Consider the following 16578-nt stretch of genomic DNA (forward strand, 5'->3'; position numbering starts at 1 on the left):
TTACCACTTACCATCCAGGAATCTGTTACACCTCACCTGGATTACAGTTCTTTCTTTTACCACTTACCATCCAGGAATCTGTTACACCTCACCTGGATTACAGTTCTTTCTTTTACCACTTACCATCCAGGAATCTGTTACACCTCACCTGGATTACAGTTCTTTCTTTCACCACTTACCATCCAGGAATCTGTTACACCTCACCTGGATTACAGTTCTTTCTGTTACCACCATCCAGGAATCTGTTACACCTCACCTGGATTACAGTTCTTTCTTTCACCACTTACCATCCAGGAATCTGTTACACCTCACCTGGATTACAGTTCTTTCTTTCACCACTTACCATCCAGGAATCTGTTACACCTCACCTGGATTACAGTTCTTTCTTTTACCACTTACCATCCAGGAATCTGTTACACCTCACCTGGATTACAGTTCTTTCTTTCACCACTTACCATCCAGGAATCTGTGTGACAAACAATGGATATTCAATTCCAAATGTGATTTTCCTGTGTTTTATGTATACTTCCACGCTGAGGTTGGAATAATACTGGGAAATTGTGAAAACAAAATATGATAATATCCTTTTTAGTGTAAAATCTTTTTTTTTTTTTAAAGATGGCCTGAAATTTCAGCTTGTTTTGGTTGGGTTGGAGTTTTGGACTGACTGGTGACATCACCAAGATGTAAATGAGTTAATAGACCAATAAGAAAGAGTTCTAAATATCTCTGCCAATAACAGCTAGTTTTCAGTTTTCCCCTCCACCGCTCAGACCACTCCCAGACAGTCCTAGAAAATTCTTGCTTGAGAAATTGCTCTTTTGCTAAGAATATATTTTTGTTTATTTTTGACCATTTTAATTGAAAACAATCCCAGTAAGGTACTTAATCGTTACTCAGAAATAATTTGATATTGAGACAATGACTGCCTTGGACCTTTTAACCGATTTGTTGTTGTTTGAACCGCAGATTGCCCTTTTAAGTAGCCTACCAAATAACAATAACGCACAATTAAAGTACATCCTACGAAGCACTACAGCCACTCTGCGATGACGTGCTCTGCTCTTTTATTGAAAAGATCTAGTCTGGATTAAACCTCATAGGAAGACAGTTTTATCTTGTGGGTGGAGCCAGGATGGAAAATATTTTTGGTGTCTCAGATTGTTCTGGCAATTCTCACGTAGAAACTTCATTTGGGAGGAAGGATGTTTGACGTGCTTTTTTACATTTGTATCTCAATTATTTGGGGTGAGAATCATGGTGGAATTGGAAGGTTTAGGTCATCAAAGTTTACGTAAACTAAATACAATTAACAACGGTGTGTGTAGTCAATCAGTAGTGTTTAGTCAGTAGTGTACGAGGGTGTTTGCGTAAATGTGATAATAAGGGGTGTTGAAAGGTGCCAAAAGCAAACAAACAAAACAGCCACAAACAAACCCTGTCAGTGTGTCTGCGCGAGGGCGAATAATGCAAGAACGGCCAACGTTCTGAATTCTGTCGCTGAACATTTCAAAAGTACTGAACAAATAGTTATGTTGACCTCGTCCTAGCTCGCTCATTAATGTCTTAATCGAAATTACGTTTCGCCTGTTATCTGCTCCTCGTTCCTTCATGCTATAGTTTGTAAATCTCAATTGTCAGTATGTAACGGATGTGAAACGGCTAGCTTAGTTAGCGGTGCGCGCTAAATAGCGTTTCAATCGGTGACGTCACTTGCTCTGAGACCTTGAAGTAGTGGTTCCCCTTTGCTCTGCAAGGGCCGCGGGCTTTTGTGGAGCGATGGGTAACGATGCTTCGTGGGTGGCTGTTGTTGATGTGTGCAGAGGCCGGGTATGGGCGAGGGGACGGTCTAAAGTTGTACTGTTAAAGTAGAAACCACATTTGTCAGCCACATCAGCTATGTTTTTTTTCAAGGCAGGAAATGAGGCTGAATTAACTGTTTAGCAGCCAGACAAGGCTCAGTTGATAACCAGGTGTAGCGGTGGTAAGGATTCACTCCATGGTGCTGAAAATAAATCTCTGCTGTTGGGACAGCTTTATGTAGGCCCTAACAGATTGTCACTGTTATAGTGCAATTCGTGTATTGTTTAGTGCTGTGTTGTGTAGTGGCTTTGCTGGCATGTATGTAAAAAAACAATTACTCGAGTCACATGACTTAGGCATTCTGATCGGTTTTATGTAATAATTCCAGAGGTGTGGACTCGAGTCACATGACTTGGTCCCATCATTCTGTAATGATGGGCTGTCGTTTCTCTTTGCTTATTTGAGCTGTTCTTGCCATAACATGGACGTGGTCTTTTACCACATAGGGCTGTCTTCTGTATTACTGTATTCTGTACTTCTTCTGTATTACTCTGACTTGTGTGATAAGTTTGTCTCTCCTCATTTGATAATACAAACATAACCACCACACGTCACCAACTCCAGTCAGCAGATGGCGATGTGAGTTTTTCCAGGTGATGCTTCTTGCGTGACGCATAATCTAGTGGACCGGACTGGAGGCTTCTTCAACAGCGACAGAGCCTACTGATTCACACCACGCAGTGGTTTGCTAGCGAACATAAAACCGAAACATTAAAGATCTTTAGACCAATCTTGTTTATATTACTCTTAGTGTTTAGAACACAATTATATTTACGTTTCTACTAGTTCATTTAAACGTAATTTGCTTGTTAAATTAGCAAATGTGTTAAATTGATACTGCACTAGGCTAATCGCCCGGAGCATTAGGTCACTTAGCAAGACGGAGAAAGAAGCTCTGGTGAAAGGAGAGGAAGAAGCTTTCAGAATGAAAAATGATGAAGATGAGGCTATTACATTGAAAAAAGAGAATGGATTGAAAGAAGAGCCCTTTGGAGTGAAAGAAGAAGAGGAGGCTATCTCTATAAAGGAGGAGGAGGAAGACGTTTTGGGAGTGAAAGAGGAGACTGAAGATCCGATTACCACCAGTGAGTACTGACTTAAAAACGGGCACAAACTATGCAGTTGTTGAACTAATGTGTGGTTTTAAAGTGGCATTCTACTGAAGTTCTACACTTGAATATGTTGTTCAGTGCTGTAGGAATGGTTGAAGGAGCGATCTGCCATTGGTACATATATTTTTGACTTTTCAATTAGATTGATTGAATTCTCCATGTGGTCTATATTAAAGTGCTCTAAATCGAATATAACAGGCTGTTAAAATTCTATATTGGTGCATATTTTCTACTTAAAATAACAAAGGGATGCAAAAGCCACCCATTTTGTGGAACGACCCTTTTACATTTGCATCACAAACAATATTTTACAAAATCATGATGAAAGTGGCCATTTTAGGCCTTTTCTTAGACATATTCATGCCTCTTGTAAGACTCAGTGATTGTAATAGAAGATCATAAGTTTACCATCTGTTTGATGTTGTCATTTACACAGGAGAGACACATGACTATCGTGGATCCTCTGGGGAGACTCAACAACATCCTGATGCTGACGAGGAAGAGAAGAGTCTCTCCAGATCAGAACACCAGATGGTACAGCTTGGTCTGGTCTAGCATGCAGCTTGCTCTATTTGGGTCTGGGTTTCTGTAAAGCATTTTATGACAACCATTACATCAGCATTTATAATGATATGTGTCTGTGTCCCCTCTTTATGGTTACCAGGACAACGCTAGCCCTTCCTCTCTCCCGGAGTCCCCGTGTCGTGCCTCTCCCGGTAGCACCTTACTGCTGGGTATGAAGAGGTTGTCTGTGCTGCTGGCGGACTGCAGGAAAACAACGGGGCTGAGTGGAACTGTGAGAGGAGGAGAAGAGAAGAAAGGATCAGATTTGACTCATCAAAGTAAGTGCTGTAGTTCAGTTTGAACAAATACAATAGATCTGCCCACTGGTATCTGTTACCAGGACAACCAGCAGAGTTCTGTTAGTTGACAGGAAGATGGACTGGTATCTGTTACCATGACAACCAGCACAGTTCTGTTAGTTGACAGGAAGATAGACTGGTGTATATGGATGTTATGAATATCATAACACTGAAAAAGGATTCTGCCAATGAAAAGAGAGAAACCAATAGACCATATAAAACCGAGATGAAAGTTAGATTTAGAAAGTTTCAAGATGATCTGATGTAAGGTGCATGTTTTACAAAACCTTTTCCTAAAAACATTATGGATGTTACATTGCCTGTCCCAGTCAACCCCCTATCTTTACAAGACTCTAGAATAGGCTAATTAAACTCCAGACACTTCAACCGATTGAAGTTATACAAAAGGTACCAGTTGGACAGCTCCATCTGTGACGTTTCAAGCTGTGCAGTGCGTTTACGGCACGTTCTCACCTCCGTTACACATGTTCAGGTTGACTTTCCCACAGAATCGACCATACAGTAAAATCACATTGTAGGATTTTTTATGAATTTATTTGCAAATTATGGTGGAAAATAAGTATTTGGTCAATAACAAAAGTTTATCTCAATACTTTGTTATATACCCTTTGTTGGCAATGACAGAGGTCAAACGTTTTCTGTAAGTCTTCACAAGGTTTTCACACACTGTTGCTGGTATTTTGGCCCATTCCTCTATGCAGATCTCCTCTAGAGCAGTGATGTTTTGGGGCTGTTGCTGGGCAACACGGACTTTCAACTCCCTCCAAAGATTTTCTATGGGGTTGAGATCTGGAGACTGGCTAGGCCACTCCAGGACCTTGAAATGCTTCTTACGAAGCCACTCCTTCGTTGCCCGGGCGGTGTGTTTGGGATCATTGTCATGCTGAAAGACCCAGCCACGGTTCATCTTCAATGCCCTTGCTGATGGAAGGAGGTTTTCACTCAAAATCTCACGATACATGGCCCCATTCTTTCCTTTACACGGATCAGTCGTCCTGGTCCCTTTGCAGAAAAACAGCCCCAAAGCATGATGTTTCCACCCCCATGCTTCACAGTAGGTATGGTGTTCTTTGGATGCAACTCAGCATTCTTTGTCCTCCAAACACGGCGAGTTGAGTTTTTACCAAAGAGTTCTATTTTGGTTTCATCTGACGATTTGACCATAGCCTGCAAAATAATCTCATACTTTCCAGGTCCATACCCAAACAGTTCGAACTACTAATTTTTAAAATTACTCTCTTCAGAAATAAGTCTCACTGTTGCCACCTGTTATAGACCCCCCTCAGCTCCCAGCTGTGCCCTGGACGCCATTTGTGAATTGATCGCCCCCATCTACCTTCAGAGTTTGTTCTGTTAGGTGACCTAAACTGGGATATGCTTAACACCCCGGCAGTCCTACAATCTAAGCTAGATGCCCTCAATCTCACACAAATCATCAAGTAACCCACCAGGTACAACCCTAAATCTGTAAATAAGGGCACCCTCATAGACGTCATCCTGACCAACTGGCCCTCCAAATACACCTCCGCTGTCTTCAACCAGGATCTCAGCGATCACTGCCTCATTGCCTGTATCCGCTACGGATCCGCAGTCAAACGACCACCCCTCATCACTGTCAAACGCTCCCTAAAACACTTCTGCGAGCAGGCCTTTCTAATCGACCTGGCCCGGGTATCCTGGAAGGATATTGACCTCATCCCGTCAGTTGAGGATGCTTGGTCATTCTTTAAAAGTAACTTCCTCACCATTTTAGATAAGCATGCTCCGTTCAAAAAATGCAGAACTAAGAACAGATATAGCCCTTGGTTCACTCCAGACCTGACTGCACCAGCAGGTGTATCTCACTGATCATCCCTAAAGCCAACATCTAATTTGGCTGACTTTCGTTCCAGTTCTCTGCTGCCTGTGACTGGAACGAATTGCAAAAATCGCTGAAGTTGGAGACTTTTATCTCCCTCACCAACTTCAAACATCTGCTATCTGAGCAGCTAACCGATCGCTGCAGCTGTACATAGTCTATCGGTAAATAGCCCACCCAATTTACCTACCTCATCCCCATACTGTTTATATTTTATTTACTTTTCTGCTCTTTTGCACACCAGTATCTCTACCTGTACATGACCATCTGATCATTTATCACTCCAGTGTTAATCTGCAAAATTGTAATTATTCGCCTACCTCCTCATGCCTTTTGCACACAATGTACATAGGGGCAAAAAAGTATAGACTCTTGTTTTTTCTTTTTTTTTCCTACTGTGTTATTGACTTGTTAATTGTTTACTCCATGTGTAACTCTGTGTTGTCTGTTCACACTGCTATGCTTTATCTTGGCCAGGTCGCAGTTGTAAATGAGAACTTGTTCTCAACTAGCCTACCTGGTTAAATAAAGGTGAAATAAAATGACATAAAATGACATTCTCCCAATCTTCTTCTGGAACCATCCAAATGCTCTCTAGCAAACTTCAGACGGGCCCGGACGTGCACTGGCTTAAGCAGGGGGACACGTCTGGCACTGCAGGATTTGAGTCCCTGGCGGCGTAGTGTGTTACTGATGGTAGGCTTTGATACTTTGGTCCCAGCTCTCTGCAGGTCATTCACTAGGTCCCCCGTGTGGTTCTGGGATTTTTGCTCACCGTTCTTGTGATCATTTTGACCCCAAGGGGTGAGATCTTGCGTGGAGCCCCAGATCGAGGGATCGAGGGAGATTATCAGTGGTCTTGTATGTCTTCCATTTCCTAATAATTGCTCCCACAGTTGATTTCTTCAAACCAAGCTGCTTACCTATTGCAGATTCAGTCTTCCCAGCCTGGTGCAGGTCTACAATTTTGTTTCTGGTGTCCTTTGACAGCTCTTTGGTCTTGGCCATAGTGGAGTTTGGAGTGTGACTGTTTGAGGTTGTGGACAGGTGTCTTTTATACTGATAACAAGTTCAAACAGGTGCCATTAATACAGGTAACGAGTGGAGGACAGAGGAGCCTCTTAAAGAAGAAGTTACAGCTCTGTGAGAGCCAGAAATCTTGCTTGTTTGTAGGTGACCAAATACTTATTTTCCACCATAATTTGCAAATAAATTCATTAAAAATCCTACAATGTAATTTTCTGGATTTTTTTGTTGTTGAAGTGTTAGTTGAAGTGTACCTATGATGAAAATTACAGGCCTCTCTCATCTTTTTAAGTGGGAGAACTTGCACAATTGGTGGCTGACTAAATACTTTTTTGCCCCCACTGTATGGTCGATGATGTGCTTTTGTGTCTGCCTTTGATGTAAAAACAAGTTTTGGACTTATTTTAGGTTTAAGGAAGTGTGTAGATCACATTCTGTATCATACAGCGATGAAGGTTATATATTTACAACCACCTGCTGATAGGAATCCAGTGACGTCTGGGTTTTGAGTGTCATAGAACTGTGTAGTTTTTTGTGTTCTGACTTATAAAACAGGATTACGAGTTAAAACTGGCCTCAGATTATTGAACATAATGAATAAAATAGGTAATGTAAACATATCAGTAATTACCAGTAAGCCTTACAACATCATTTGTTTTAAAATCACACCAAGCTTGTTAAAATTGGTAACAGGTTATTGAGGGATCTGATTTAACCTCCTAGCAAGAGTTGTGGAGGTTTCATTCAGGTCTGTATTTAAATAAACCCTCTGTCTTTGGCAGGAGAAAGACCAGACTCAGAGGAACCAGAGACGTCCAAAACGGCAAAACAACACGACTGCTCCCACTGTGGAAAGACTTTTACAGAGTTAGGCAACATGAAAAGGCATGAAAGGACACACACAGGTGAGAAGCCTCATCATTGCTCTCACTGTGGAAAGACTTTTACTGAGTTATGGAGCCTGAAAACACATGAGAGAATACACACAGGGGAGAAGCTGTACTACTGCTCCCAGTGTGGAAAGAGTTTTACCCGGTCAGGGCACATGAAAGAACATAAGAGAACACACACAGGGGAGAAGCCTTACCTCTGTTCCCAGTGTGGAAAGAGTTTTACCCACTTATGTAACCTGAAAACACATGAGAGATTACACACAGGGGAAAAGCCTTACCACTGCTCCCAGTGTGGAAAGAATTTTACCCGGTCAGGGCACATGAAAGAACACAAGAGAATGCACACATTGGAGAAGCCTTACCTCTGTTCCCAATGTGGAAAGAGTTTTACCCACTTATGTAACCTGAAAACACATGAGAGGTTACACACCGTGGAGAAGGATTATGAATGCTCTCCGTGTGGTTTGAGTTTTACCACTTTAGGGTACCTGAAATCACATGAGCGAACACACACAAGAGAGAAGCCTTTCCACTGCTCACAGTGCAGAGAGATTTTCACCCATTTAGGGAGCCTGAAAAGGCATGAAAGGACACACACAGTTGAGAAGCCTCATCATTGCTCTCACTGTGGAAAGACTTTTACCCAGTTAGGGAGCCTGAAAAGACATGAGAGAATACACACAGGGGAAAAGCCTCATCACTGCACTCACTGTGGGAAGACTTTTACCCAGTTGGGGGGCCTGAAAACGCATGAGAGAATACACACAGGGGAGAAGCCTTACTGCTGCTCCCAGTGTGGAAAGAGTTTTGCCCGGTCAGAGCACATGAAAGAACATAAGAGAACACACACAGGGGAGAAGCCTTATTGCTGCTTCCAGTGTGGAAAGAGTTTTACCTACTTATGTAACCTGAAAACACACGAGAGAATACACACAGGGGAGAAGCCTTACCACTGCTCCCAGTGTGGAAAGGGTTTTAACCAGTTAGGGGTCCTGAAACGACATGAGAGAAAACACACAGGAGATAAGGATGTAGGATGTTGAACTGTAGAACATTGGACGGATATAGGACAGATGCTGGCTGAACAGTAGGATATAGGACAGATATAGCCTCTGAACAGTAGGATATAGGACAGATGCTGGCTGAACAGTAGGATATAGGACAGATATAGCCTCTGAACAGTCTGTTCTCCATGCTTAATGTATTATAGTGGATTTGTTTGACTTCACAAAATACATTTCCATTTAAATGGGCTAAGTCTAAATGGGCTAAGTCTAAATGGGCTAAGTCTAAATGGGCTAAGTCTAAATGGGCTAAGTCTACTGTATTTTGTATATCGTACTTTGCTCTCATTTTGAGAGAAATAAAATCCAGTTCGATTCCCAACTCAGTAACTCAGATCAGCTTAAATATTGAACATAGATTGTATCTCAGTCCTTGGGGGAAGATAGATTGTATCTCAGTCCTTGGGGGAAGATCAGCTTTAATATTGAACATAGATTGTTGATTCCATCAATGTAATTGTCTGCATCATTTCCAATTTTGTAAATGAACAAAAATATAAGCACAAAATGCATTGATTTCTAAGATTTGACTGATTTACAGAAAAAAGTCAATTTAAATAAATTATTTAGGCCTTTAATCTATGGTTTTTACATGACTGGGAATAGTGCTATGCATCTGTTGGTCAACGATACCTTAAGAAAAAGGTAGGGGTATGGATCAGAAAACCAGTCAGTATTTGATGTGGCCACCATTTGCCTTGAGTTGATCAGGCTTTTGATTGTGGCCTGTGGAATGTTGTCCCACTCCTCTTCAATGGCTGTACAAAGTTGCTGCATATTAGCTAGAACTGGAAAACACTGTCGTACACATCAATGCAGAGCATCCCAAACATGCTCAATGGGTGACATGTCTGGTGAGTATGCAGGCCATGGAAGAACTGGGACATTTTTCAGCTTCCAGGAATTGTGTCCAGATCGTTCTGACATGGGGCCGTGCATTATCATGCTGAAACATGAGGATGAATGGCACGACAATGGGCCTCAGGATCTCGTCACGGTATCTCTGTGCGTTCAAATTGCCAACGATAGAATCCAATTGTGTTCGTTGTCCGTAGCTTATGCCTGCCTATACCTTAACCCCACCACCACCATGGGACACTCTGTTCACAACGTTGACATCAGCAAACCGCTCGCTCACACAACGCCATACATGTGAGGCCAGTTGGACGTACAGCCAAATTCTCTAAAACAACGTAGCTCATGGTAGAGAAATTAACATTAAATTCTCTGGCAACAGCTCTGGTGGACATTCATGTAGTCAGCATGCCAGTTACACGCTCCCTCAAAACTTGAGACATCTGTATAATTGTGTGACAAAACTGCACATTTTAGAGTGGTCTTTTATTGTCCCCCAGCACAAGGTGCACCTGTGTAATGATCACGTGATAAAATAATGTATATGTTGAAAGATAATGATGAAATAATTCCACTCAGAAACCTTATAAACTGTATGAAATTGATTAGAATCATAAAATTATAATCTGACGATGTGTGTAGTTTTAGTCAGAATTAGGTTAAACAATGTATCTGTATAGCGGAAAAACACAGACTGTCTGAGCAAGGCGTAGCTTAGGATTTTAACTTGTATGTGGGTGCCTAGGAAAATACCGTAGAACAATTAAACTACTACTACTGTTTGTGTGGAAGTATGTGAGAAGGATACCTACTGTTTGTGTGGAAGTATGTGAGTAGGATACCTACTGTTTGTGTGGAAGTATGTGAGTAGGATACCTACTGTTTGTGTGGAAGTATGTGATTAGGATACCTACTGTTTGTGTGGAAGTATGTGAGTAGGATACCTACTGTTTGTGTGGAAGTATGTGATTAGGATACCTACTGTTTGTGTGGAAGTATGTGATTAGGATACCTGCTGTTTGTGTGGAAGTATGTGAGTAGGATACCTACTGTTTGTGTGGAAGTATGTGAGTAGGATACCTGCTGTTTGTGTGGAAGTATGTGAGTAGGATACCTACTGTTTGTGTGGAAGTATGTGAGTAGGATACCTACTGTTTGTGTGGAAGTATGTGAGTAGGATACCTACTGTTTGTGTGGAAGTATGTGAGTAGGATACCTACTGTTTGTGTGGAAGTATGTGAGTAGGATACCTGCTGTTTGTGTGGAAGTATGTGAGTAGGATACCTACTGTTTGTAGGTGCGCAGCTATAAAATGGATGTCTTTGTATAATGGCCTTCAGAACATTCTCTGAATAAACTGTACTCTCTTTTTGCATAAACTGAGTCTTTGACTAATTATTATTATTAAACCCATGGTCTTACAGATCCCGGGTCAGAGCTATTGATGGTCATTTGTTATCCTTGAGATTGAAAATTGTCATGACATCATGCTGTTTAATCGGCTTTTTGACATCCCACATCTGTCAGGTGGAGAAATGCTCACTAACAGGGATGTAAACAAATGTGTGCGCAAAATTTGAGCAAAATAAAAAAATAAATTGTGCGTATGAAACCTTTCTGGGATCTTTCTTATTTCAGCTCGTAAAACATGGGCCCAACGCTTTACACGTTTGATTTATATGGTTGTTTTAGTGTTCATTCTGAAAGTATTCAGACCCCTAGACATTTCCACAGTTTGTTACATTACAGCCAGGTTCTAAATGGTTGTTTTAGTGTAGATACAGTGCATTCTGAAAGTATTCAGACCCCTAGACATTTCCACAGTTTGTTACATTACAGCCTAATTCTAAAATTTGAAAAAAATAATAATCTGATAAATCTACACACAATACCCAATAATGACAAAGCACTCATTCAATGGTTTTTCTTATTTTTTAAAAACTATTTTCTATATTGTAGAATAATAGTGAAGACATCACAACTATGAAATCACACATATGGAATCATGTAGTAACCCAAAAAAGTGTCCAACAAATCAAAATATATTTTAGATTCTTGAAAGTAGCCACCCTTTGCCTTGATGACAGCTTTGCACACTCTTGAGGTTCTCTCAACCATCTTCACCTGGAATGCTTTTCCAACAGTCTTGAAGGAGTTCCCACATATGCTGAGCACTTGTTGGCTGCTTTTCCTTCACTCTGCGGTCTGCCTCATCTCAAACCATCTCAATTGGGTTGAGGTCAGGGGATTGTGGAGGCCAGGTCATCAGATGCAGAACTCCATCACTCTCCTTCTTGGTAAAATAGCCCTTACGTGACACTTGGCATTCAGGCCAGAGAATCTTGTTTCTCATGGTCTGAGAGTCTTTAGGTGCCTTTTGGCAAACTCCAAGCTGGCTGTCATGTGCCTTTTTACTGAGGAGTGGCTTCCGTCTGGCCACTCTACCATAAAGGCCTGATTGGTGGAGTGCTGCAGAGATGGTCGTCCTTCTGGAAGGTTCTCCCATCTCCACAGAGGAACTCTAGAGCTCTGTCAGAGTGACCATCGGGTTATTGGTCACCTCCCTGACCAAGGCCCTTCTCCCCCGATTGCTCAGTCTGGCCAGGCGGCCAGCTCCAAGAAGAATGTTGGTGGTTCCAAACTTCTTCCATTAAAGAATGATGGCCACTGTGTTCTTGGGGACCTTCAATGCTACAGAAATGTTTCGGTACACTTCCCCAGATCTGTGCCCGTGAGGAATATTTCACATCAAATAAAGGCTACTTAAAGTTCAAGAAAGAACACACATTCTGTTTCTACACTTGTCTCATGTTTTTTTACAATGTATAACTTGAATTGTGCTTTTGGTCATTAAGCCTCATTAAATCAAACTGTATAAAGCTGTATGTATTTTATTTCAACACCTGCTCCTGATCTGTACCTCAGTACATTGACTCTGTACCGGTACCCCCTGTATATAGCCTCCACATTGACTCTGTACTGGTACCCCCTGTATATAGCCTCCACATTGACTCGGTACTGGTACCCCCTGTATATAGCCTCCACATTGACTCTGTACTGGTACCCCCTGTATATAGCCTCCACGTTGACTCTGTACTAGTACCTCCTGTATATAACCTCCACATTGACTCTGTACTGGTACCCCCTGTATATAGCCTCCACGTTGACTCTGTACTAGTACCTCCTGTATATAACCTCCACATTGACTCTGTACTGGTAACCCTGTATATAACCTCCACATTGACTCTGTACTGGTACCCCCTGTATATAGCCTCCACATTGACTCTGTACTGGTACCCCCTGTATATAACCTCCACATTGACTCTGTACTGGTAACTCCTGTATATAGCCTCCACATTGACTCTGTACTGGTACCCCCTGTATATAGCCTCCACATTGACTCTGTACTGGTACCCCCTGTATATAGTCTCCACATTGACTCTGTACTGGTACCCCCTGTATATAGCCTCCACATTGACTCTGTACTGGTACCTCCTGTATATAGCCTCCACATTGACTCTGTACTGGTACCCCCTGTATATAGCCTCCACATTGACTCTGTACTGGTACCCCCTGTATATAGTCTCCACATTGACTCTGTACTGGTACCCCCTGTATATAGCCTCCACATTGACTCTGTACTGGTACCTCCTGTATATAGTCTCCACATTGACTCTGTACTGGTACCCCCTGTATATAACCTCCACATTGACTCTGTACTGGTACCTCCTGTATATAGCCTCCACATTGACTCTGTACTGATACCCCCTGTATATAGCCTCCACATTGACTCTGTACTGGTACCTCCTGTATATAACCTCCACATTGACTCTGTACTGGTACCCCCTGTATATAGTCTCCACATTGACTCTGTACTGGTACCCCCTGTATATAACCTCCACATTGACTCTGTACTGGTACCTCCTGTATATAGCCTCCACATTGACTCTGTACTGGTACCCCCTGTATATAGTCTCCACATTGACTCTGTACTGGTACCCCCTGTATATAACCTCCACATTGACTCTGTACTGGTACCCCCTGTATATAGCCTCCACATTGACTCTGTACTGGTACCCCCTGTATACAGCCTCCACATTGACTCTGTACTGGTACCCCCTGTATATAGCCTCCACATTGACTCTGTACTGGTACCCCCTGTATATAGTCTCCACATTGACTCTGTACTGGTTCCCCCTGTATAAAGCCTCCACATTGACTCTGTACTGGTACCCCCTGTATATAGCCTCCACATTGACTCTGTACTGGTACCTCCTGTATATAGCCTCCACATTGACTCTGTACTGGTACCCCCTGTATATAGCCTCCACATTAACTCTGTACTGGTACCCCCTGTATATAGCCTCCACATTAACTCTGTACCGGTACCTCCTGTATATAGCCTCCACATTAACTCTGTACCGGTACCTCCTGTATTTTGCCTCGTTATTGTTATTTTATTGTGTTACTTTTTTTTCTTCTTTAGTTTATTTAGGAAACATTTTCTTAACTCTTATTTTTCTTATCTGCGTTGTTGGTTAAGGGCTTGTCAGTAAGCGTTTCACGTTAAGATCTACACCTGTTGTATTCAGCGCATGCGACAAATAACATTTGATTTGAACTAAATATGGAGTAGTCAGTTTCAATGTTACGGTCTTTAATTAAATTATATTTTTCAAATTCAGGTTGTCTGTTTATCTGCGTCACTCCTTGATCATTCCCTTTCCCCTCAGAACAGACTCAATTCGTCGGGGCATGGACTCTACAAGGTGTCGAAAAGCGCCCATGTTGACTCCAATGCTTCCCACAATTGTGTCAAGTTGGCTGGATGTCCTTTGGGTGCAGTGGGGTCTCCTCAGAGGAGGAAGGGGAGAACCATCGTCCTCAGTTATTTTCAGAAAAAAAAAGGTTGAATATTTACAAGTTGTCCTTTTTAGATAAAACTATACTAAATATAATCACGTCACCAAATAATTGATTAAAACATACTATTTTGCATCCTCCATCCTCCTCTGGGTACACCGACTTCAATACGAAACCTAGGAGGCTCATGGTTCTCAAGCCCTTCCATAGACTTACACAGTAATTATGACAACTTCCGGAGGACGTCCTCCAACCTATCAGAGCTCTTGCGGCATGATCTGACATGTTGTCCACCCAATGAAAGGATCAGAGAATGAATCTAGTGTGAGCTACAGCTAGCTAGCACTGCAGTGCATAACATGTGGTGAGTAGTTGACTCAAAGAGAGAAAAAGACAATAGTTGAACAGTTTTGAACAAAACGAAGGAGAAGCGAGAGAGAGATTTCGTCAATTATTTTTCACTTTCAGTTTCACTTACTTAGCTAGCAAATGCAGCTATCTAGTTTAGTCTACTCAAACACTTGGCTCAAACAGAGGAATGTTATGTTAGCTAGCTGGCTATGACTATCCAACACAACACTGGAACTCTTCCTAGTCAAGGTAAGCTTTTGGTTTTACTAATGTATTGCCACCAGGGGCCGCCAATGTAAATGCTAAACTGCTTACTGACTGTTCACTGTGACGTTACTGCATGATTGTAGCAAGTTTACTAACATGTTAGTTATATTAGCTATGTTGACTATGATGTTACTTTAGCTAATATGGTGACAACAATGTAAGCTGTGTGTAGCAGTTATGAAATGGTTTGGCTTGGAAAGGTTTTTTCTCCTGGTCACATACAGCTGATGTGTTGTGCATTGAAGTCCAGAAACAAAGGGAGAAGGTGATAAGAGGAGGGAAAATGTGATATGAAGGAATACAACATGGCTGTTATGAAAGTGACCTGTGTTTATGCATGATCAGGGGTGAATTCGTTCTACCGATTCTGTGAACAAACGTTTCTTAAACGGAACAAAACCGGGATAAACATACCTGAATTTGTCAAATAGAATTACTATTTCAGCTAGATGCAGGCGAGTGTGCAAGGCAGTATTGAATGTGTCTGTCCATGTGTCTTGGTACACAGGGAAACTGTAGTGTTGCAGTTCTTGACACAAACCGGTGCGCCTGGCACCCACTACCATACCCCGTTCAAAGGCAAATATTTAGTCTTCCCCATTCACCCTCTGAATGGAACACAATCCATGTCTCACTTGTCTTAAAAATCCTTATTTAACCTTATTTAACCTGATTTAACTAGTGACATCAATAAGGGATCATAGCTTTCACCTGGATTCACCTGGTCAGTCTAAGTCATGGAAGGAGCAGGTGTTCTTAATGTTTTGAAGACTCAGTGTAAAGCACTACAGTTAATCAAGTGCTATTTGCATGTGATGCATTTGTTCTGTTGTGTCCAGCAGGGCAAGTAGTTCTGACATCATAATACACCCCTCTGATAATCAAGGGCTATTTGCATGTGATGCATTTGTTCTGTTGTTTACAGGATGATTTGTATCGCATAGAGCGTGGCTTTAAGGGAAAAGTATGGTCACATCTAATAAAAACGAATGTGAAAAATGAACAGAGTATTAACACAAATGTGCATTAACACGCTATTCGTATAAGTATTTATTAATCATCTACATATTCATATTAAGCTTCTACGTCTGTGTACAGAAACGTATTATTTGTAAGACGTAAGAGAAAATATATCAGCTTATTGTTAAATAATTATGACGTTCTTTCCAATACCGAAAGTGTTGTAACTATTGTTTCCAAACTGCGTTACCCACTCCAGCAGATGGCGATGAGCGTCTTTCGGGTGATGCTTCTTGCGTGACGTATATTGGACGGGACGCTTCTTCAGGAACAACAACACGGCTACTCTTTCAACCACATCGGTAGCTTGCTAGCCAACATAAAACTGTCTAACTATCTAACTTAAAACCGAAATATTGACGCTTTAGACCACGGTTATGTACATTAGCTAATCTCAGTGTTTTAAACACAATTATTATGTTGACGTATCTACTGGTTAACTTTAACCTAATTTGCTTGTTCAATTTGCAAACTTGTTAAAGATTGATACTGAGCCTAGCACTAGGCTATTCGCTAATGCTA

General features: G+C 41.6%; 1 protein-coding gene across 2 annotated transcripts; it reads left to right on the top strand.

The window, feature by feature from the left end:
• Positions 1–2332: 2332 nt before the first annotated feature.
• LOC110518960 (zinc finger protein 883-like) lies at positions 2333–9851 on the top strand. 2 transcript variants are annotated; one of them, XM_036947935.1, is made up of 5 exons: positions 2333–2948; positions 3412–3509; positions 3640–3817; positions 7526–8709; positions 8772–9851. In XM_036947935.1, the coding sequence occupies exons 1-4, from the start codon at positions 2789–2791 to the stop codon at positions 8677–8679; spliced, it is 1590 nt and encodes a 529-aa protein (XP_036803830.1). In that variant the 5' UTR covers positions 2333–2788; the 3' UTR covers positions 8680–8709; positions 8772–9851. The 2 variants fall into 2 exon arrangements, with proteins under 2 accessions (XP_036803830.1, XP_036803829.1); XM_036947934.1 differs by having other exon boundaries at positions 7526–9851.
• Positions 9852–16578: the final 6727 nt, after the last annotated feature.

This window comes from Oncorhynchus mykiss, chromosome 17 (assembly GCF_013265735.2).
Source record: "Oncorhynchus mykiss isolate Arlee chromosome 17, USDA_OmykA_1.1, whole genome shotgun sequence".
Classification (NCBI taxonomy): domain Eukaryota; kingdom Metazoa; phylum Chordata; class Actinopteri; order Salmoniformes; family Salmonidae; genus Oncorhynchus; species Oncorhynchus mykiss.